Source organism: Coturnix japonica, chromosome 10, assembly GCF_054131305.1.
Source record: "Coturnix japonica strain WE chromosome 10, WE-NBRP24, whole genome shotgun sequence".
Taxonomy (NCBI): Eukaryota; Metazoa; Chordata; class Aves; order Galliformes; family Phasianidae; genus Coturnix; species Coturnix japonica.
In genome coordinates, this window is record NC_140672.1 from 3,827,552 (window position 1) to 3,850,569 (window position 23,018).

The 23,018-nt window shown below is 57.8% G+C and overlaps 1 protein-coding gene across 8 annotated transcripts; it reads right to left on the reverse strand.

Annotated features, from left to right (window-relative positions):
* Positions 1–2,685: 2,685 nt before the first annotated feature.
* FGFR1 (fibroblast growth factor receptor 1) lies at positions 2,686–22,704 on the reverse strand. Of its 8 annotated transcripts, none has more exons than XM_015883164.2 (18): positions 22,431–22,704; positions 17,824–17,986; positions 11,424–11,687; positions 10,701–10,784; positions 10,281–10,456; positions 9,472–9,595; positions 8,768–8,958; positions 7,320–7,464; positions 6,242–6,438; positions 5,719–5,864; positions 5,341–5,462; positions 5,146–5,256; positions 4,864–5,054; positions 4,667–4,789; positions 4,512–4,582; positions 4,280–4,417; positions 3,853–3,958; positions 2,686–3,784 (listed from the first exon to the last, which is right to left on the reverse strand). In XM_015883164.2, exons 2-18 carry the CDS (start codon positions 17,912–17,914, stop codon positions 3,611–3,613), a joined length of 2,454 nt encoding a protein of 817 aa, XP_015738650.2. In that variant the 5' UTR covers positions 17,915–17,986; positions 22,431–22,704; the 3' UTR covers positions 2,686–3,610. The 8 variants fall into 8 exon arrangements, with proteins under 8 accessions (XP_015738650.2, XP_085366651.1, XP_085366652.1 ...); XM_085510525.1 differs by having other exon boundaries at positions 5,719–5,863; positions 6,235–6,438; XM_085510526.1 differs by lacking the exon at positions 7,320–7,464 and adding an exon at positions 7,924–8,074 and having other exon boundaries at positions 22,431–22,683.
* Between the last annotated feature and the right edge of the window lie 314 nt (positions 22,705–23,018).

Consider the following 23,018-nt stretch of genomic DNA (forward strand, 5'->3'; position numbering starts at 1 on the left):
CTATGGGATGCTGCCCAGGTGTGCTGCTCCCACAGGTGAAGCAAAGCAGAGCTTTCAGGGTGCAGGAAGTGAACTGCAAATTATCAGGGGTTTCAGCACAAGGAGTGGGTAGAAAATGACTTGAGATAATAGTCTTAATTTCCCACACATGGGTGATGTTCCTGGGAAAGGCTGCTGCTCTGATAGTCTTGAAATACAGCTGAGAACAGCCAGTCCCACCTAATACATGATAATGGGAGCAGCTGCACCCTGCCCTCTGAACCCACTGCCACCCTTGGGTGGGTGCTGCTCTGTGCTGTTGAGTGGTGTGTCCTGGTCAGGGTTGATCCCAGGGCAGCTCTGTGTCCCTGCATTGCTCAGAACAAACCCTTTGGCAGAGCCCAGACCTTCTATCATACCCCAGACCTGCTGCTCTCTGACCCCACTGAGGGATGGAGCTCTGGCCCTGCAATGCTGCAGCAGCAAAACAGGGGAAATGCAGCACCGTGCTGCACTGAGAGTGAGGAGGAAACAAACTCAGCAGAGCCCCATAAATAACTGCATTCTGTTCTGCAACGTCGGGCAAATTAAATGGCGCAGAGCTCCAAGGCTGTGTGTGCTTTGGCTTGGGGAGAGCTTTTCCAGCTGCACCAGTGCCAAACACCTTTCAGTCCTCCCTTTGGCTCCCAGAAACCCATCTAATGGCTTTTGTCCTACCCCAGGCATCCCCGTGCTGGTGCTGCTGGGTGATGCTCCCCATCCTGAGCCACCCCATAACCAATCCCTGCTCCCTTCATCCCCCTGCCTTGCTCCCCCTATCCCTGCAGCACCAATCCCCTCTCCCCGCATCCTATGGGGCTGTGCCACGGCCCTTACATCAGCCTCTTCCCCTAAAAACCATTTGGGAAAGATGCACCGCTCAGCACTTTTAGAGCAGATTAATATTCAGAGGGAAAAGCAGTGATTTAGTGAGGCCCAAGCACAACAAAGGCTGAGATTTATAGCCTCCTGTATTAGAGCATTACATTCCTAGCAGGCTTTCTGTCTCTGTTATAAATTTGTAACAAAGACGAGCGAGCCTTACACCAGCTTAAAATAATGTAGAACAAGGGCTGGAGAGCCAAACCACATGGGGAGGGGAAAGGGAGAGTTATGGGGTGCAGACAGAGGGGTCCTGGGGCTGTCCCAGACCCATCCCAGCTCAGTGCATCCTCACGCTGGGATGCAGGAGGACTATGGGATACTCAGGGATGTTCTTCATGTACCCACAGGTCGGGATTATGGCACATCCCATCATCAGTCCATGGAGTGGGGCTGTGGGATCGCTGTGCACGGTGGCAGCTCTCGGGTTGCACACAGGAGCAGAGTTATCACAGCCGGCCCTGGGGGCAGCAGTGACGTTTGGTTTGGATGCAAACCACAGCCCAGAAGTGTCTGACAGTGTCTGCTGTGCAGGCTGACAAGGAGTGATGTACAGCTGAGAGCACGGCCAAGGTCCAGCTGTAGGGGAGGGGGGGGTTTGGGGCTGGGGGGGTCCCCACTGCCAGCCATTCAACCTGCATGGAGCTGCATGGAGGTGGAATTACAAACACGGTGCATCAGTGCATGGCAGGGATACAAAGCAGAGCTCAGGCAGAACCTGGGCAGGGGCCAAGGGGTTGGCTGGGTCCTGTGCAGCCGGAGGGCTTTAAAAGGAGAGAAAGAGGAAAGGGAGAGGACAAAGGGTTCTGCAAGAGCCCAAAGCACATTGCGCTGTGCTGCTGGGGCTGCCAGGTGGGGCAACCCATCCCATGTCTTTGCTATAGGGGCAGCAGAGCATCTCCCCCTGCAGGGCTGCTTGTGCCCCCTTAGCCAAGCAGCAAGACCCCCCCATCTCCCTGCAAGGCTTTGCGGTGCTGCGGGAGCCGCTCTGCTTATTATCATATTTAATTGCCCTCCTGCTCACCCCAGGAAATGAGCAGAAGATGGTGATAGCAGCACTTTCTGATGATGTAAACACGCGCTGCAGAGCTCCCCTCCGCCAAACCGCTCCCAAAGAGAGCGCTGATTTATGGCCTGCCCCCCGCTCCCCCCGCGGCTGCTGTGAGCTTAATCCCGGGCTGCGGATCCGACATAAATCACTTGATTAAAAGCCCTACTTAATTTAGGAGAGGGGGGCTGGGGGGGAGAGCGGCTGATCGATTTAATTTACACATGGAAATAGCAACAAGCAGATGCTTTTAAAAGAGCCGATGAGACAGAGCTGCGACCCAGAGCCGTGGTGCATTAAGCAGCACATGGCCACGGATGTGGGCACAGCACCATTAGGGTAAGGGGTCAGAGACGAACCCAACCACTGCGGGTCCACCAGACCAAGGCTCAGCTCCTTTGGGGGTACAGCAGCAGGGAGAGGGTTAACATAACCCTGACCCTAACCCTGATCCTTATCCCCCATCTCTATCACTGGAGCCTGAGCCCAGCTGGAAGCCCGAGCCCTTGGCGAGGTCATTGGTGTGCAGCATCCAGCACATCTGGAAGCACCCCCGCATCACAGCCACGTGCACCGACTGCTTTGGTAGCACAGGAGGTGAAAGTTGAGGGTTTCTGGTTGTTGGATGATGGGGTGTATTTATAAGGAGCCGTCCCCAAGCCTGAAGCAAAGGGGCAGCAGCTTCCCAGCACCCCAAGCATCTCCCAGCACAATGGATGGGGATGGCAAAAGGCACCTCTTGGTTAAAGTCTTTAATAATTACAAGAATTCCAGATTCATTACAGAAGAGTTTACAACAAATAATATTTCTCCATACAAAGGCAAAATAAACTTTTCAAGTAATAGCGCCCTGACTCCGTGATCCCAGAGCCAGGGACCGGAGAAAGGGGTAGGAGGGGAGGGGGGGGGGAAGGCAAGGACACAGCGGACCCCATGGCCCCCCCCTCCCCATGGGGTGGTCTGGGTAAGGCACAGCCCCGGGGTGTGGAGCTGGGGCTGCACCCTGCCCCACTGCAGCCCCCCCCGGGGGGGGGGGAGGGAAAGGCCATTGGCACCGTGGCCACGTGCTCCCATAAAGGCATCGACACGTTATTATTATGGTTTAATACAACCCCATATAAAACTGAAGCAGCAGCAGCAATTCTTATCGAGGGATCTAAAACTGAAACAGGGTCGGGAACATAATTTAAAAAAATAAAAACAGCAAATGTAGCAAAATATATGGATTTTTTTTTCTTTTTTTTTTCTTTTTTTCTTTTTGTTTTTTTTTTTTGTTTTAATATATAGCAACTGATATCTACCAGCCACTAGTACCTTCCTACCAAACTGGTATAGCTCTGGTAACAACCCTTTTAAAAAGACATGTAAATATATATTCATATTTATACATATTTTAGCTATGTACACGGGACTTCTGGCATAGCACTGATGTACGGGGCACTCCATGTGTGGGGCTGGGCAGCACTGGGATGCGATGCTCCCAGTGTGCATAGGCCCCATAGGGCAGCGCCACGTGGTGATGTCCAAGCACAGACCTCATGGGAAAGGTTTAAATGGATGATAATAGAAAGAATAGAGCCAACCAAGAGGCAAACAGCAAATGAAACCTTTGGGTAGAGTTCCCTGCGGAGGTGCCGGGTGGGCACAGCTGAGTGTGGAGCCTCAGTGCCGCTTTAGAGCTGCGTGGCTGTGGGGGGGGCAGTGAGGCAGGCAGGGCTCATCGGGCAGTGGGTCGTGGGAGAACACTGAGTCCTCCCCCGAGGAGCAGGTGGAGCTGCGTGTGGCTGGGAAGCCGGGTGAGTACTGATCCAATGGCACCGACAGGTCCAGGTACTCCTGCAAGGGATAAGCTTAAGGGGGGGGATTCTCTGTGGGGCACAGAGGGGCGTGGGGGTCTCTCCTACCTGGTTGGAGGTCATGGCCACGATCCTGTCCAGGTCCTCCACCAGCTGCTTGAAGGTTGGGCGCTGGGAGGGCACGGCATGCCAGCAGTCGCGCATCATCATGTACCTGTATGGGGTGGGGGGAGCCAAGAGCATCCCTCAGCAGTGTGCAGCGTGTGGGGCTCAGCCCCCCAAGGAAGGATGTGGGGCTGTTGGGTGAGGGTGTAACCCTGGGGTCATTGTGGGATTCACCCCCAGAGTGAGCGACAGCAAAGGGAGATGTGATGTCGGTCATCACAAATAGATTTAGCTGATGTTTTGCAGTTAAAGGGACTGCTGCAAAAGTAATTCTGAGCATCTGCCTTCCCCTTTCATGCACCCAGGACAGAGCATGAGCTCAGCATGGATGGCACCATAGGCCATCACCCACTGCCCCCCCAGCACTCACAGCTCGTTGGTGCAGTTGCTGGGCTTGTCCATCCTGTGTCCCTCCTTCAGCAGCTTAAAAAGCTCCTCCACGGGCACACCGGGGTATGGCGAGCCACCCAGCGTGAAGATCTCCCACAGCAGAACACCAAAGGACCAACTGCAGGCAGACATATGGGCACAGCATGAGCCACCATGGGCAACACAGAGAGCTCGGGTGCTCAGCTACACCAGGAGCAGCACCCTGTACTCACACATCACTCTGATGAGTGTATATTCGGTCAAACAGAGCCTCTGGGGCCATCCACTTCACTGGCAAACGGCCCTGTGACAAGAGAACCCCATCAGCTCAGCACTGCCCACGGGGGCGGCCAGGGGCTGCGTGGCACAACAGGATCAAACCACTCACATTTGTTGTCTTCTTGTAGTAATCGATGTGGTGGATGTCACGGGCCAGCCCGAAGTCAGCGATCTTCATCACGTTGTCCTCGGTTACCAGCACATTCCTGGCTGCCAGGTCTCTATGGATGCACTGTGCAGAATATGGGGCTGTCAGATGATGCCCCACATCCCCATCCCTGCACACCCACAGTGAGGGGTTCACACCTTTTTGGAGGCCAGGTACTCCATGCCTCGTGCCACCTGGTATGCACAGGACACCAGGTCCTTGAAGGAGAGCTGCTCCTCAGGGACACGAGTGGGGTTGTAGCAATACTCCATGCCTGGTGGGCGCCGTGCCTGCAGGTACTCACGCAGGTTGCCTTTGCTGGCGTACTCCACGATGACATAGAGGGGCCCTATGGGATAGTGGGGTTGAGCCATGTGCCGGGACCCCACAGCTTCCCCAATGGGGGGCACAGTGCTGGGAGCCCCCCCTCGCCCGCTCACCGTCCTGTGTGCAGGCCCCCAGCAGGTTGATGATGTTCTTGTGCTTGCCAATCATCTTCATCATCTCCATCTCAGAGATGAGGTCAGACAAGTCCTTCTCTGTGGCATCGGCTGTGGCAGCAAAGGCAGCAGTCAGGGAGGCTGGCCTGGAACCCCACACCATACACACACAGACCCGATCCCATCCCCTCTTACACTTGAGCATCTTTACAGCCACTTTGGTGACACGGTTTGGCTTGTCCTTGTCCAGGCCGATGGCCTCGGCCAGCACCACCTGCCCAAAGCAGCCTTCTCCCAATGGCTTGCCCAGGATCAGCCTGGTGGGAAGACAGACAGACATAATGCCGTGCTGGGACAGCAGGACGGCCACCACACTCAGTGCCATCACCTCAGTGCCATCACCTTGCCCCATCCCAGCCCATCCCATCCCATCCCATCCCATCCCACCTCAACCCATCTCATCCCATCCCATCCCATCCCACCTCAACCCATCCCATCCCATCCCATCACACCCCACCTCAACCCATCCCATCCCATCTTATCCCACCCTACCCCACTCCATCCCATCCCCACCTGTCCCTTGGCAGCTCCCAGCGTGGGTCCTCGGGCAGCTCATACTCAGATACACCGGCCAACATGGGGGTTCCACTGGAGGAGAGCCGTGAGGGCCTCACCAACATCACACCCGAGTTCATGGAGGAGCTGGAGTCAGCCGACACCTGCAGCAGGGCTGTGGGTTACCTTCACGCAGTGCTGGGGCCACGGCCACCCGTTCCCAATGGGGAAACGCTGACCGGGACCCCCCCAACTCCTGAACACTGTGGGTTCCCTGCTGCTCCCCATTGGAGCACAACTGTATCAACTGTAATTGATTTGTTGCTTGCTGGTACCACAAAACACACAGCCTGGGGGCCCTTGGTGTGCAGCACGCACTCTTTGTCTCAATATTAAATTGCCATAATGCCTCCTAGTTACTCGGTTAACTGCCTCATTGCCATGGGGCCACGCACACAAGCATGACAAGGGTTGGCCATGGTGCCAATTCTTTGGGGAGGGGCAGTAAGAGCCAAGAAACCCCCTCTCTACTTTCTGTTACCTGTCTGCGCAGTGGGATGCTCTTGGCCAGCTTGTGCACAGCCAGCTGGCTGTTGAAGTCTGTCTTCTTGGTGGTGCTCTTCATCTTGTAGATGATGACTGTCACCACCATGCAGGAGATGAGGAACGCGCCGGTGCAGTAAATGATGATCTCCAGGTAGAGGGGGGACGTCATCATGGCCGGTGAGTCCTCAATAGCTGGGTTGGCACAGGGAGGGCATCAGTGGAAGCCAAGAGTGGGGCTGGGCAGAACCTGGCTCCTCTCAGCAGAGGTGAGGGCTGGTGTGGGATGCTCCCACATGCAGCAGGGAGTGGTCAGACCATGGGGTGGGCACTGCACCCACAGCCTTGGGATAAGCATTGTACCCATACCCATACCCTTGGGATGCACCCAGGTACCTGGGGCAGGAAGGGGTGAACTGCAGGTTGTGAAGCAGGGGGTTCGTGCCCATTCCCACTCTATGTGGGATGGCACCATGGGGACCATGTGGGGATGCTCCCCTGCACCCACCGCCCTGTGGGGCTGAGCTGCACAGCCATTGGGATCTGTGGTTACAGTGGCCCGGAGGGGCCGTGTGGCTCCAACGGGTGTTGGGAGGTGGAGCTGAGCAGCCAGAAGCACCTGTAGCAACAGCAGCAGCAGTGATGTGCTGCAGGATGGGGGCTGGAGGTGGGGGGGGTCCCATCCTTATGCACCACAGCACGCCCCCACCTTGTGACCTGGGGGGGTGGCAGCGCTATAAATGGCACAGCCACAAACCCAGCAGCCCAAACCTGACCCTCCCCCCCCCCAAAGAACAGAGGCTGAGAGAGAGGTGGAAGAGCTGAAACCTCATGTTCCCAGCAGCACCACCTCACAGTGCACCCAAGCAGCGGCTGATTACGGGCAAAGCTTTTGGCAGCAGAGCGGCGCCCACGCAGCGCCCCAAAAGCTTCCCCAAGGCTGCTGTATCAGGCGTGGATCCGCACAGCATCGATGGCCGAGCAGCACATCGACACACAGCAAAGCGACAGCCCCAGCAATGCATCCGACACACGTGGAAACAAGGGAGGATAAGGACAGGAAGAAGAGTATATACCTTCGAGAACTGTCAACCATGCAGAGTGATGGGAGATCCCAATAGAATTACCCGCCAAACATGTATACTCCCCAGCATCCTCAAATGAGACATTCCTTAAGTGAAGGACTTCCATCTCTTTGTCTGTCGTGTTAACGCCAGCCGTCTAGAGGGGGAGAGTGGAAGCAAAAGGGAGAAGCAAACGACATGAGATCTTCTGGGGAGAGGCAGAGAGGAGGGAGCAGCCTCATATGGGAGCAGACAGAGACCTTGGAGACCCCCTGGCAGAGACCCTCCGGATGACCGCTCATCCGGGTGGACCTAAAGAGACCATATAAACCCTTCACCAACGGTCCTGCCCATCGGAGCATGCTGGTAATGGGCCACATGGAAAAATAGAGCTCGGGGAAGGGCCGGCTGGGTGTCACAAGGATGGAGACATAGGGGACAGCACGGACAGCACATAGGGGGACACTACACACAGCCCAGCCGGCCCCACGGGGTATTTTTCCATGGCTTTTTTGCACCAGAAATACAGCAGAAACGAGAGAGCCCAGAGTTGTGTTTTCCACCACTGGGGACAAGGCGGTCCCAGAAGCGTCCCACTGGGCGTCCTTCCCATTACCTTTTGCCAGAGGTCTGGTGACAGTGAGCCACGCAGACTGGTTGGCCTCGCCAATATAATTGGAAACCTTACAAACATACTCCCCGCTCTCCGCCTCTGTCACATTATACAGGGTCAGCACCTCCGCATCAGAGCTATTAATTCCCGAGTGCTGGAACAGACCAACAACAGAGGAGTCACATCGATGGGGTCAGAAACCACAGTGCCCGGAGCGATGGTGCCAGCACAAGGCTGGGGGCCATGGGGTTGTGGTGAGCCAGGGGACCATAAACCTGCTACAGTGCATCAGGGGTGGGTGCACCTTGGGGTGTGGATGGCCATGTGCGCTACAGCTGGAGATGGACATGCACCCCATATGGTTGGGGGTGGCCATGAGCCCTGGGCCTGGGGACACAGCTGGGGATGGCCATGTGCCCCATATGGTTGAGGGTGGCCGTGTGCCTTAGGGCTGAGGGTGGCCACGAGCCCTGGGCATGGGGACACAGATGGGAATGGCCATGTGCCCTGGAAGCTTGTTACGGATGGGGATGTTCACACACCCCAGCTTTGCAGAAGGGCTGAGGGCACTGCTTGTGCCTGGACTGAGCAACCTGCCCCATGTTTGCCCCCAGCACCCACCCAGCCCATGGCGTACACCTTCAGGGATCCAAAGGACGAGTGCACCGCTGCCTGCTGCCCCCTGCCTCTCACCCAGCTCCTCCAGGACAGCCCAGAGCGGAGCAGGTAGGGCTGGTGGGGCTCCAGATGCCTCGATGCCACCTTACATGTCCCCAGCTGTGCCCAGGGAGAGCACGGACCCCATAGAGACCCGGGCTGAGGCAGCCCGGTGTGTGTGCAGCGTTACCTTTAGGATCTGCACGTAGGGCAAGTTGTCGGGGCCGATCTTGCTGCCGTTCACCTCGATGTGTTTCAGCCATTGGATGTGGGGTTGCGGGTCACTGTAGACCTTGCAGACGAACTCCACGTTGCTGCCCAGGGCCACTGTTTTGTTGGCTGGGAGCCCTGCCTGCAGGATGGGCCGGTGCGGGGAGCGCTCTGCAGGGATGGAGGGATGGAGACCTCAGCACGAGCAACCCACATCCACAGGGGTCTCATCCCACAGGGGTCTCATCCCAAAGGGGTCTCATCCCACAGCCCCACAGAGCCAGGTGACATCCCAGCACAGGGACATTGCTATCTATTCAAGGGCCAGAGGTCAAACAAACCTAATGAGGGCCCCAGCCGCTGCCACTGTGGTGAGTCAGCATTAACAAACCCCTTTGTTCACCTCGCTGACTGTTCCCTTCAGTTTGCTCAGTGTAATCAAATTAAATCACATTCTTAATGGTTCATTTACTGGCATTTAGAGCAACTCCACATGTGGAACTGCTCAGACCAGCCTTCCCAGCTGGGAATTATGGCTAATAAGGCGATTAGAAAAAGTTTCTGTCTGGTCTATGAAATTACTTCCATCACAATTAAAAAGCCCCAGAAGGGTTCGAGGTGAACCTCGTGGGCGCAGCACCCACTGCTGTGTGGGAGGCAGAGCAGCCCCAGCACCATCCTCACCCACAACATCCAGCTGGTAGGTATGGTTGATGCTCCCATATTTGTTCTCCACGATGCACGTGTAGTTGCCCTTATCTGATGGCACCACCGAGTCCATGATGATGCTCCACGTGGCATAGCGGACCTGGGGGCAGGAGGATGGGGATGGTGGGTGAGATGTGTGCACATCAGAGCATCTCAGCCCATTGGCACAGCATAAATCTTCTCATGGTCACCTTTCCCCTCTCCTACAGAGGGACCATAATTGCTCCCACCTGTCCCAGGGGCACCACCCTGAGTGGCACAAAGGGAACAGCACCCACATCCATGTTCTGATGGCACGCTGGCAATGCCCAAAGCCTTGAGCTTCCACCCCATTTTCTACCAGGGTTTTGCACACAGATGGGGAGCACCAAAACCCTGCTGCCCTGGGGGGCACATTGAGCCCAAACGCTCCAGGCTGCACCAAGGCCCTGTAAACAGAGCAGCACTCCTTCATTCTCCTTCTCCCACAGTGCAGTGCTGGATGTGGGTGATGTGCAGTGCTCCCAGGGCTGCCCCAACCATCCTGGCTCAGCTCTGGGATTAGTGCAGCCAGGCTGGGCTCATCCCCCTCCCCTCCCCCAAAGGTTAAGGCTGCTGCAAACATGACCAAGAAGCAGGTCACTGCCGTGGGTCTATTTTGCAACAGGAATGTCAGGGGGCCCATCTGCCCTTCCAGAGGCACGCGGCTGCACCAATGGGCGGCTCGGGGCCTCTGAAACCCATTCATTTCCCCTCCTCCCACATTGACCCCCAGGCATTGACCACATGGATTGACCACTCTGTACCTTGTACCCCCCAATGCGGTGGTCAGGTTTGAACTCCTTGCCATTCTTCAGCCAGCGCAGTGTGGGGTTGGGCGTCCCACCTGATGGGCACTTGAATTTCACTGTTTTGGCAGCAGGGACGGCATGCAGCTTCTTCTCCATCTTCTCGGGATAGGTCCAATAAGGAGCTACAGCCTCTGCAGGGCACAGAGCAGCAGGATCAGCCACAGGGAGCACTGATGTTTGCTCATGGTTAACATAGGGCAGGACTGGGGTGAGGCGCACATATCCCTGGTACATCCCCACACCCCAACCAGGCTCTACCAGGGCTGCAGCAGGACTCTGCCTCTCCTCTCCTGTCTCTCAGCCCCTGGATGCCGCTCACATGCACACCTGGCTTCCCTTCACCCCCACCCATAGGCAAACCCAACCCACACGTACGGTTTGGCTTGGTGTTATCTGCCTCCTTCTCCTCCGAGGAGGAATCGTCTTCATCATCATCATCCTCTGCAGAAGGGAGCGCATCTACAAGAGAAGAGACCCCCAGCTCAGAACTGTGCACAGACCCCTCCTGTTCTCCTGTGCACTGTGCTGACACATGGCATGAGGCCCTGAGAGAACACTGCATGGCTGGAGCACAGAGCCCAGGGAGCAGTTTGCCCCCAAGGCTGACTTTGGGCACAGGAAAGCAGTGCCCACACTGTGCTGCCAGGCACATCGGGACACCCATCCATCCGGGATCCTGCAAACAGAGGAAGCCCCGACCCTCAGTCAGCCCTCATTCCTCACCACTGTGCTTCAGATCCACCAAAGAAAACCTCAGCTCCAGCTCACCCGGTGCTCAGTTCCATGCAGACTCACATGTCCCCACACATGCATTGCCACCGTGGAAGAACACTCATGGACTCAATGGGTGCAGAGGGTGCTGGGCACCAATTGTGCAGCTCTGAGCAGAAAACCCAGCAATGCTGACCCCGCTGCAGTGCTTTGTGTTGATACATCCCCACGCTGAGCCATTAGGGCACAACCACCCCACATTGCACAAAGTTGGTGGCGCATCCCATGCGTGCAGGGCTGCACCCCACTGAGCTTGGCAGCCAGCATGCAAGGCGTGCACACAGGCACTCTGCTCCTCGGTGCTGCCCCCCTGGCACCGCTACGAACCTGAGACGTTGACGGAGAAGTAGGTGGTCTCACTCCCTGAGGGGCTGTTGGTCATGCAGGCATAGAGCCCTGAGTCCTCGGGCACTGCATCCCGCACCTCTACCTCCTCGCCAGTGATGCGCGTGCGGTTGTTCTCGGGCAGCTGAACTCCATCACGCACCCAGTTGATGCTCTGCACGTCATCGCGCAGCCGGCAGCGCAGCTGGAGGAGGTCGCCAGGGTGAGCAGAGTGGGATTCCACCTCGATGTTGGCTTTGGGCAGAGCTGGAGGAGTTTGGGAGAGAGGAAGAAAAGGAGAAAAAAAAGAAAAGAAATAGAGACAACGGGACACCAGGCTGCTGAGGGCTGGGTTAATCAGGCAACATGCGCTGCGGGATATTGGCTGAGGGACAGGGGTGGACCCTGAGCACAGCCACACTGAAAGCAACCAAAGCAGCCCCAAGGCACAGCCGTGGAGCCCAAAGCTACGCAAGCGCCTTCAGTCTCCTGCCAAGCGCTGCAGAAGGGGGTTGAGATGGGGAGGAATTTGCAACCTGAGGCACACTGGGCAGAGCTGGCAGCAGGGCAGGATGAGGAGCACCAAACCCTGCATGGCTTGACCCCAGGGTCTCCTTGCCCAGCAGCAGACAGCCAGCAAAGCAGGCCGGGACCCCTGGCTCAGCACCAGGCGGTTACAGGGCTATGCTGGGGCAGCAGGCAGAGAGCAGGGCTCAGTGACAGTGCTGGAAGCTCAGCCTGGGGGCTGCAGACAGTTGGGGGCTGTCGGGTGCTCCCTGCCCGTAGCCGTCCTGCGACGTCCTTCCATCAGCACAATGATCCTGTCCATCCCAGCACTGTTCTCTCCTGGTCATTGGTGTTGTTTTCTCCTCACCCCACGGTGCTGCATGAGGATCCTGCACTGGGTGCAACCATCTGGGTTCCCAGCAATCCCTCCCAGTGCTCACACTCAGCCTGGTGCACTGTCTGCCCTCCTTCCTGTGTCAGCTCTGCTCGCACACCTCTGCTGCTATCTCCATAGGGTGTGTTCTTCCTGCTCCTCACAGGGCAGCCCTGCATGGGCTGAGCCTCCTCTGCTCATTCCATCTCATCATGTTGACTTTCCAGGTGGAGATCCCAAAGCAAATCCTCAGGGCCAGCTCCCTGCATGTGTCACCTCCAGGACCTTTCCATCTGCAATCCGGTGCTTCCAAGGGACTTCACACCATCCAGTGAAGGCATTCCAGCCCCAACCATGCACACATCCATCAGCTGTGCTCAGAGCGGAGTGATGGAGAGCCGGTGTGCAGCTCCAGAGGCTCAAGTGTAGCCCTACCACTTCTCGCTCCTCCTGCAGCCCTCACATGTCTGAGCATCTTCAGAGGGACACCATCCACCCACAGCTTGTGAGTTCCTATGAACTCCTCCATGAGAACAGCATGTGGCAATGAGCTCAGCACCCTCCTTGATGGCAACAAGGGCCAGAACCAGGGCTGGAAGTTCCACTATGAGGTTACAGAGTCCTGCAGGTTGTGGGGGGGAAGAGCTCATCTTTTGCACATCCAATTTCCCCTTGTTTTTCTCCAGCTGCCACACAGGACAGAGCTCCCTGCAGCTCTCATTTGTGTTTCAAAAAGATTCGTCACAGGCACATACAATGCTGGAGCCACATCCTACCCAAGGCACAGCCCCACAGCATCCTCCTGCCCCTACAGGATGAGCAGGGAGAGAACCCAAAACCAAAGGGTTGTGGTGCCCTCCAGCTCCCAGCTGGGGCTCAGCTCTGTCTGTACCCATGAGATGAAAGCTCTTTGGAAAGGGTACAGCTTTGGGCCCCAGGGTGGCATCCCAGCTCATGGTGATGCTCTCTGTGCCATTCAAAGGCCACATCCCCACCACCTCCCCCATATCCCAACCCAGCTCTTATAGCCTGAGCAGCGTGATGGACAGCACAGTGCGGGGAGGCAGAGGGCAGGGCAGGATGCTGCCCTTTGGTAACCCAAAGCACATCTCTGGCACTCGGGGATAAGGCGGAAAATGTGGCATGGTGGGAACGAACCAAAAACGAATTCACAGCCTAATGAGCATGTCCAGGTTACCCCCCCCCCCCGGGTGAGAGCAGGGACAATGCGGCTCCCAGCGGCTCTGGCAGCCGGACAGCAGCAGCCCACGGGACGGCCTGGCTGGCAATGCCACATAACAGCCCTGGGAAATGCAGCCATTGCAAAACCACAGTGCACACAGGGTTGGAGAGGCTCAGCCAATGCATTGTGGCCCCCCCCTCGGATCGCTGTGCTCCATCAGCCTGGAGTGCCTCCTCTACTTATTCTGCTCTTCTGTAACCTAACCCACACCAGCAGGTGCAGCCCCTCACAGCAGCCGCAGCTCTGAGCACGGTGCCTGGAGCAAGCAGGAGCTCAATGGGCCGGAGAAACGTTTGGCTCTCCTCCCCTGCAGCAGGGGGGGCACTGCAGGGAGCCAAGTGTCTGCAGCCCATCTGTTCCAGCCCCAAATGTGTGGGGCACAGGGATGCCCAGACCTCTGTGCCCACTGTTGTGCACAAGGGGTTGGTGCTGATCTTGCTGAGGTCTGGGAGATGCACGGTGCAGGTGCTCTAACACAGCAGATGCTGAGTGCTGCATCCCCAAGCACCCAGCAGTGCACAGCCCATCCTGCAGGCAGCACTGCATGGATAGGGCAGAATTTGGGACCTGGAGCACTGAGCAAGGATGGAGATGGAGACGTTCAGCTCGGAGAGATTCTGTTCCATTTTGCTGTGAGTCTGAAGGCAAAACTCACCGGTGCTTTTATTGCTCAGTTCCAGTTTTGCAATGAAAGCACCATGCAGATGGAGAGTCCCACTGCTCCCTGTACCTGCTGCTGGAGCCCAATGGATGGGGATATCAGCAGCAGTGTTTCACCTTTCCCCCTCTGCATTCAGCCCTGCTCTCCCCACTCCCTCCGCTCCCCCCCAAAAGGACTTTGCATGCAAATGGCCCCATGCCAGAGCTGCCAGTCAGAATGGAGCAGTTCTGCATTCAGCACTGACAAAACGGCTCCGAGCTGTGTGTGCCCGAGCGCAATAAAGCGGCCAACAAAGCAGCACAGCAACAACCCGGGCTGAATGGCCGCGAGCAGCGGGTCCGGCCGCCGGTTGCCCTGGAAACCCCACCAGGGCTCACTGAAGGTATTTCCTGAAGAAAAAGCACACACATGCCCCACAGCTCTGCTAATCCCAACAGGAAGCGCTTACCGGGACGTGGGGATTGGCTTCTTTCTTATTTAAAAAGTGCCTTTCCCCGTTGTCCCCCCTGCTCCATCCCCCCCGCAGCTGCCCATGGGAGTGCTGGGGAGGCAGCCAAGTGCCCCCTCTGTGACACTGCTGCACCCCACTGCAACCCTGCTGTGTCCCACTGCAATCCACTGCAACCCTGCTGCATCCCATTGCAGCCCCCAGCAATCCTGCTGCATCCCACTGCAACCCTGCTGCATCCCACTGTAACCCTGCGGCATCCCATTGCATCCCACTGCAACCCTGCTGCACCCCAATGCATCCCACTGCATCCCTGCTGCATCCCACTGCAACCCTGCTGCACCCCACTGCATCCCATTGCATCCCACTGCAACCCTGTTGCATCCCATTGCATCCCACTGTAACCCTGCTGCATCCCATTGCATCCCACTGCAACCCTGCTGCATCCCATTGCATCCCACTGCAACCCTGCTGCATCCCATTGCATCCCACTGAAACCCTGCTGCATCCCACTGCAACGCTGCTGCATCCCATTGCATCCTACTGTAACCCTGCTGCATCCCATTGCATCCCACTGCAACCCTGCTGCATCCCATTGCATCCCACTGCAACCCACTTGTTACCCCACAGCAACCCCACGGCAACCCTGTTGCACCCCACTACAACCCTGTCGCACTCCACTACAACCCTGTCGCATCCCATTGCAATCCTGTTGCATTTCTACAGTGCACCCACTGCACACTGCAACCACGCTGCACTGCCTCCCTACAGCCCTGAACCCCAGGGAAGGGCAATGCCAAGCACAGGATGCAATGCTTTCTGCTGGGCTTTGCCTGTCCTGCAGTCCCAGCAGGAGTGGGGGAACTGATGCACTGCCCCAGGCACTGCTCCTCGGAGCAGCATGTGAAATGAAGCAGCATTTAATTACCCAGCACGTCGCTCGTTTGCAAAGCTGTCAGGATAACCACCCGTCCATCCCCTGGGACACGCAGCCATGCTCAGAGCTCAGTGCACAGCAGCAGTGTGGGACAGCAGGGCCTGCACACTGCAAGGAGCACCCATGGGCCATATCTGTCTGCAATAAGCAATGGGTTTGCCCTGCAGCAGGAGGGTGCCCCGGGGATCTACTCCTCTCCAACATGGGGTACAAAATGGGTTTGCACATGGGGAGCTGTGCAGGCAGCCCCATAGAGCTGCCCTGCAGTTGCAGCACAGAGCTGCTGCCTCTCCCAAAGCCTCATATTTCTTTTTTTCCTCCTCAATTAAGGGCTGGAGTGACAGCATCCGAGTGGAAAGGCGGGAGGTGGCAAACAATGCCTGCAGACGGGCTGGGAGGGGAAAGGAGCAGCGTGGTGCCCCACAGCACACGGCCATGCCCTGCAGCACCGGGATGGGGGTCTGCACCAGGACATGGAGCAGGGGAAGGGGGCTCAGAGCTGCAGCCCCCCTGGCCGTTTCATCCCCCCACAGGCAGCAATGGGGCAGAGGCAGAGCAGTGGGAACAGCATGGAGGACAATAGAGGACAAGGAGGGAGGAAAAAAATCCCCTCCGCAATTTTCTGCAGGTTTCTGTTTAACCTGAAGACAAAGAGAGGCTTTGTGAGGTTGGGAGACGGGGAGGTTGCTCATGGAAATTTCTTGGCTTTTCCCCCTTAACTCCTTTTTTTTTTGTTGTTGTTGTTTTTAACCACCTCCAAATTTAGGGAACCATAAAACGCACCGAGTGCCCGTTAATATTTTATTTGCAGCAGATCTTTCAATAAGTTTCCTGACAAAGGCTGAGCTCCTCAGCCCCTTCCCCAGCCACGAGGAGGGGCGGCTCTGAACCCTCCTCTGCATTGAGGTGGGGCTGCCCTATATGGGGGATCAGGCACTTCTCAATGCCAGCAGTAAAGTGTAACACCACCAACACCAGAACTAAGTCTGGTGCTGCGTTTGCTAAGGAGGGACAGCAAAGCAGCTGCCCCTGGGTGATGCTTATGGGGGTGATGCGGAAAGGACCAGCACTGGGATACAACACACAGCCTTGGGATGTGATGCATGGCTCTGGGACACAATACATGGCTCTGGGACACAATACATGGCTCTAGGACACAATACATGGCTCTGGGACACAATACATGGCTCTAGGACACAATACATGGCTCTGAGATACAATAAATGGCTCTAGGACACAATACATGGCTCTGGGACTGATGCATGGCTCTGGGTCTGATGCACCAGAGCCTCCCCCACAGCCTGGCCTGGACCTGATTCTCTGTCCCACCCTGTGTGAAGGCGCATCTGGTGCCGGGGACGCGTTGTTCCCAGCAGCAGCAGCCAAAGGGCCGGGATCTGTGCAGCCAAGCTCTGTGCAGCCAGGCTCTGTGCAGCCAGGTTCCTGCTGTGGCACTAATTGGGCTGTTCTGGTGAGAGCAGTGCTGGGAGGCATTGCCAGAAGTTACTGCCAGCCTGGTGGGCACCCAGCTCAGACCTCTCCTTGTCCCCTCCACCATCACCGCTGTCTCCTCAGCCCCTCCAGGGCTCCCTAAGGATTCTAAAACCTCACCATGACCCCACGCTGCCTTTGCTCTGAGTACCTCCATGGCTTTCATGGGGTGCCAGTGGGGCTCACCAGCATATGAGGCTTTCAGTGGGAGGAAGAGGGGAGGAGTGAGCCTTAAAAAGCAACACCGTACAGCTCAGACCAGACATTCTCAGGTAATTAGAACCAAAAGGCAGCAGCTCGGCAGCAGTCCTTGGCTGCTCTGGTTATTCTCTGCCTCACCAAGGGAAGGGGCCGTGCTTTGAAATGCTGCAGCACTCTGTGCAGCTGTCCTGGGGGCCCGGTGACCCCGGAGGCCCATGCATGGCAGCTTAGCGTGTCTCCAGCCCAGAGCTCAGCAGTGCCATAGCCTGCCTATGGAGAACACATCCCAATCTGTCCCCCTGCAATGCACTAGGGGTGTCTCATGTCCTTTTCCAAAGTTTCCCTCCTGCTTTAAGACACCCATAGGCAATGCTGGAGGTGTGCCTGTGCAATGTGCTCATTGCAGACAACGCAGCCGAGTTGCACCACGACGCACAGTGCGCCCCACGCTGGGCCCCAGGCTCTGCCTCCTGCAAGGCGAGAGGTCCCGGCTATCTTATCAACATAGAGAAAAGGCAAAGAAGGAACTGTGCTGGCCTTACCTTGGTCAGGCAGCGTGGGGGCCGGTCTGGCAGCAGACAGCGTGGCTGTGACCAGCACAGCCCAAAGGATGAGGCACCTCCAGGTAAACATCCCACTGCTGCGGCTACTGCTCGGCGACTGCGCTCAACCGCCCCTCCATGGGGCCCCGTCGGCCGCTGTGAGCTGCAGAGGGGGGAAAGAAAGTCAGGGCAGAGTGCAGGGCAGCCCCCGTGTCCCTTTGCTATATAGGAACCCCCCGCATCCCACAGCTGCTTTGCTCTATGGGACCCCCCTGCCTGGTGGTGCTGAGGGCTGCGCTCTGAGCCATCCCCCAAAACCACTGTTGTGTTGGGAGCAGAAGTGCTGGCAAAGCAAAAACGAGCGCAGCAAAAGGCTGGGAGAAATCCTCAACTGCTGTTTAAAGAGAAAGGAGGTTTCTGCTCTCCTCTTTTCCCTCCTCCTTCACACAGTTGGCACCGAGAACGGCAATTCTCATACAAATCAAACTGTTTGCAAGGAGCTGGATCGTCACGGCTTGGCAGGAGCTGCTTTTGGGTTCCTTGAACTTTCTTTGCTCTGATACAAAATGGAAAAGGCTCCAGACTGAGGCTCTGTGGGATGGAAGAGGTGCTGCTGCTCAGCTCTGGAACCCCTTTGTTTTCACATCGTCCTCTACAGACACCCCAGGCAGCTCCAGACTGAGAGCAGCACAGGCCCTGGGGGCAGAGCAGCAGGTGCTCATATGGTTAACTTGGGCTGGGGGTTCCTGGAGCCCTTTTGGGGTGTCGGGGTGACCCCATGGGAGGTACCAGAGCTGCTTTGCTGTGGGAACAGTGCTGTAACTTCTTTGGTGTATGTGCAACAGTGGCACTGGCTGAGCTGGAACAGGAGGATGTTCCTTCACCCTCCACATCTCTCTGCCTTCCACCCTTCCCTGCACTGAGCTGTGCTGCTCTGTGCTCCAACGCAGCCAAACCCGACTCGAGCGGTCAGACCCCAAAGCCTTTAGGCTGCAATCCAAGCACTGCACTCCTCCCTCCGCGACATCTGCAGCTCCACATCAGCCTCCAGCCGAGGTCCTGACACCCGCGGTCACTAATGGCCCCCTTGGGCTCCCACAGGGCTCCGTGCCCCATCTTGCACAACCCTGGGATGGATGGCTGCTCCAGGAGCAGAGGGTGTGAAGGGGAAGGCACAGAGGTGGAGCTGCAGCCACATGAGCTCACCTGGTGCTGCTCTGACATCACCCCAAAGCCCCGTGTGGATCGCACCGCGTGAACAAGTGCTTCTTTGCCATATGGGATCTGGCTCCAATGCACATTACTACAAGGTGAGTAACCACTGCAGTGAGTAATGGGCCACCACTCATCCCCCCACGTGCTCTTGGAGCCCTGGATGCCATCGTGCTCCTGCTTCCCAATGAACCCTTTCCCACCACGGGGCATCCTCTGTCCCAAAGGACCTCATTTAACCCTGGGGCAGCTTTTGCCTCTTCCCTTACCAGCTCTTTAGCATTTGGCACCCAAACTATTCACACAAGGCCAGGAACACCCAGCAAACACCGGCATTATCTATAGCCGGTGAAAACACTGATGGAGTGTGAGCCATTTATCAGCGGTTGGAAGGAGGAGGTGGGAACACTTCATGGAAAGAAACAAATTCAATGGCATTTCTGGAAAGTATTTTCTGTCTCTCTGAGGTTTTGTTTATCAGCACCCCCCGGAACATGCCCTAATGTGGAGTGGCTGCAGCCCCCCCCCCCCCAGCACGGTGCACACAGCAGCTCCCAGCAGTGAGTCAGGGCACAGAGTGGGGCTCAGCTGCAGTGGGGCGGGCGCTGACTCAGGGGCCGACAGCAGAGAGTTTCCATTGCAGCAGGGATGGTGATGCACGCGAGGCAGAGCAGCCCAGGAACCCTCCAACCTGTGCACACAATGCACAGCTCCGCTCTGTGTGCAGATATGGGTCCCCAAAGGAATCTGCTTGCTCCAGCCCCAGCGTGAGTTTCCAGCTCCTTCCATGCAAGCACTGTCCCTGCACGCTGCAATTTGCTGGTTGGGGTGGATTCAAGTGACTAAAAATGGAAGCAGAAAGCGAGGAACCAGAGCTAAGGGCCCCTTAGAGACCTGCAATTACAATGGCCACAACACCCACGGGGCTATTTAGGAGCTGCAGGAACACCCCTATGCCCACCTGTGCATGCTCCCACCCCAGCACAGCCTTTGCCCACATAGGTGCAACCTGCCAGCCCTGCTGTCCTCAAAACGACCCCGGACCTTTGCCCTGTGCTGTGAGTCAGGGCTGAGTGAGCTGCACATAGGATACACAGCCCAATGCTGAGCAGAGAACAGTGGGGAAACCCCTTCCCAGCATATGGCTCATCCCTGGGAAAGTGTCCAAGGTGAGGAGATACAAGCAGGGCCACAGCACCGGGACACCCCCGGTGGGAATGGGGCTGGGAGGGTCACCAGGACATATCCCTAAGGGGCTCCGTGTGCTCCACATGGGAACCCTGAGGTGATGCTCCCACCCATGGGCAGGAGATGGTGACCACAAATGGGAGACCCTGACAATGATGTAGGATGAATTTGGCTCCAAGCTCCTCCATGTGCCCTTGCAGCAGAAGGGCACAGCAAAGGCAAAGCTCCTGGTGGCGCAGGGAACCTTCTCCTTGCCCTGCACTCCTTGACCCAACCGCCCGCTCAAAACCAAGTATTTGCTGAAATAAAAAGCAAACACGACTGCAGATGTAACTATAGGGAAAATCAGTAATGCTTAAAGCAGACGCATGCTTGGAAAAATAAATATCCAACTGTGCGGGCTGCATTCAGCATTAACCCTTTGCAGCCACATGGTGCAGCCTGTTGCACACCAGCGACTCCAGCACTGAGTTACAGCACACTGCGTGCATGCAGTGATGTGAATGGGGGTCTGGTGGGGCACAAGGCTCAGTAAAAGCAGATCAGGTTTAAAAGAAGGGATGCCCACCTGGGGGCTTGATTTTCAGGCATGCTGGTCCCTCAAAGGCTGCTCCATGCTGGTAGTGCTGAGTGCTCCAGCACAGAGCTGCTCTAGAATGGGACACAGGGACACAGCCCCCACCCCCTGTTAGAGGCAGAGTAGTTACCCAGCTGGGAGGGAGCGGGATGGGGTTTGCTGCACTCAGCTCCTCCCAGGAAAGCTACTGCGGGCGGAAGGACACGCAGACGTATCCCCGCTGCTCACATTTGCCTTCATCCCCAGGAGCAGAAGGTCCCAATGAGGGATAAGTCAAACTGCTGGGACAAGCATCTGTGCTCCAGGCCCGGCTGAGCAATGGGGGCTTGGAGATCCTCAGCTCCTAATACACTTCATTTGTTTTCAGGTATATAAATAGAGAGATCCCGTTTGCACCTGAAAGTAGCTCGGGCTCCTTCCCAGTGGGCGCAGTGCACACAGAGCACAGCGCTGCTCCTGCCGGGGCAGGGACGATCCTCATTTGTTTTAATCCTCACTGAGCAACACAAGAAGGCAACGGTGCATGCCAGGCACGGTGGAGATTAAGGGAGGAAGTGCTCCTGTGCGGGGAAAATGGCTGCTGGCCGGAGGGAGAGGTGCGGGGTCCTGCAGCATCCCGGCCGGGCACATCCCGGGATCTCATGATCGCAAATCAGGGCCGAGCACAAAGCTCCATCTCCCTGTGCCTGGGAGCAGCCTCCAAAGCCGCAGTTTTGTTAACGCAAGCACTCGCTAAATCGCACTTTGGAGGTCTGGCCGTTGAGCCGTGACGCCCGGAGCACCATCGAGTTATCCAACAATCCACACGGCGCTCGGCTCCGCTCGCTGGAATCCGCCTCAAATGGACACTCAGCGCCGCTCGTTCCCCGCGGCAACCGCCGGCCTTAAACCGAGAACCGAACCGCTGTGACCCCACGGCACCACGCGGAGCCCCGCGCCCATCGGTCCCGCACGCATCAGCCCCGCGATGTCGCCAATGCTGCGGCGTAGGCGGCCGCCACGCTGCGCACACGCAGGAGCCGTTCCCCGATGCTGGCAAAGAAGGACGCTCCGATCCCCTTCGCCTCCCACGCCAACACGCACAAAGATCTCAGCCCGGCTCATTTCCATCGCCTCCGCAGCCGATTTGTACCGAAAAGGCCCCAACATCTCGAGTTCCAAACGCAACAATCCCAGCTCCTTCTCCATCTTCTTTTGGAAACCTCCAGACTCCCGCCCAGTAACTTTTGGCGGCCGCAGGCCGGGCAGAAGCTCCGGGTTCCCACCGGATCCTCAACACGGAGAGTCCCGGAGCTCGGCACCGAACCGAGCAGAACGCACCGACCCTAGAACCGGGCACCGAGCCACCGCGCCTCCGAAGTGCCGCCGGGCGGCTGCCCGGGGTGCCCTGGGGTTCAGAGCCGAACCCCCTCCGCACACACACCGAACCGCTCCGGTGTCCCTAAACCCTCCGAACCTCCGGTACCGCAGCCCCGCGCCCTCGGTACCCACAAGCCGCAGCCCCGCGCTGCCCGCAGAGGGGCCCCGTCGGGCCGCCCCCCCCGGTCGGATGGGGATGGCCGCGATCCCGGAGCGATCCCCCCCCGCACGAAGCACAAATCGCGGCCCCGCTCCCTCTCCCCGCACTCACCGGAGTCCCGCGGGGCGGCGGCGGAGGCGCGGTGCCCGCCGCTCCCGGGAACAATGGAGGGGAGCCCCGGCCGGGGCGAGAGCGCAGCCCCGCCGCCGCCGCGTTCACTGCGGCCGCCCCATGGCGGACCCCGGCCCCGAGGTGGCGGCGGGATGCGCTCCCGGGAGGCGCGGTCCGCCCCGACGGCCGCCGCTCAGCGCTGCCCGCACCGCCGCGTCCCCGCCGCGAGTCGCCGCCGCCGGACTGAGCCGCTCCCGCAGCGCCCCGCCGCCTCCCGCCGGCTCCTCCCCCGCCTTCCTCCCAGCCCTCCTCCTCCTCCTCCTCCTCAGCGGCCTGATGGGGCTTGTAGTCACCGCCGGGCCGCCCCCTCGGAGCCCCCGGGGCTGAGCTGCCGGCAGCCGCCCCGGAACGGACTCTCGGGAGTGGGGCAGGGGGGGGTTTGAAGGCGGCGGTGGTCCCCAAAAACTCCGCTCGTGGAGCGGGGGGATCGCGGGATTGTTGCTCCGTTGCTCTCGGCTGTGACTCACCCCATTGTGTGCCCTACACTGCACACAGGGAGCAGGTGTGGGGCAGCCCTGTACCCCAGAT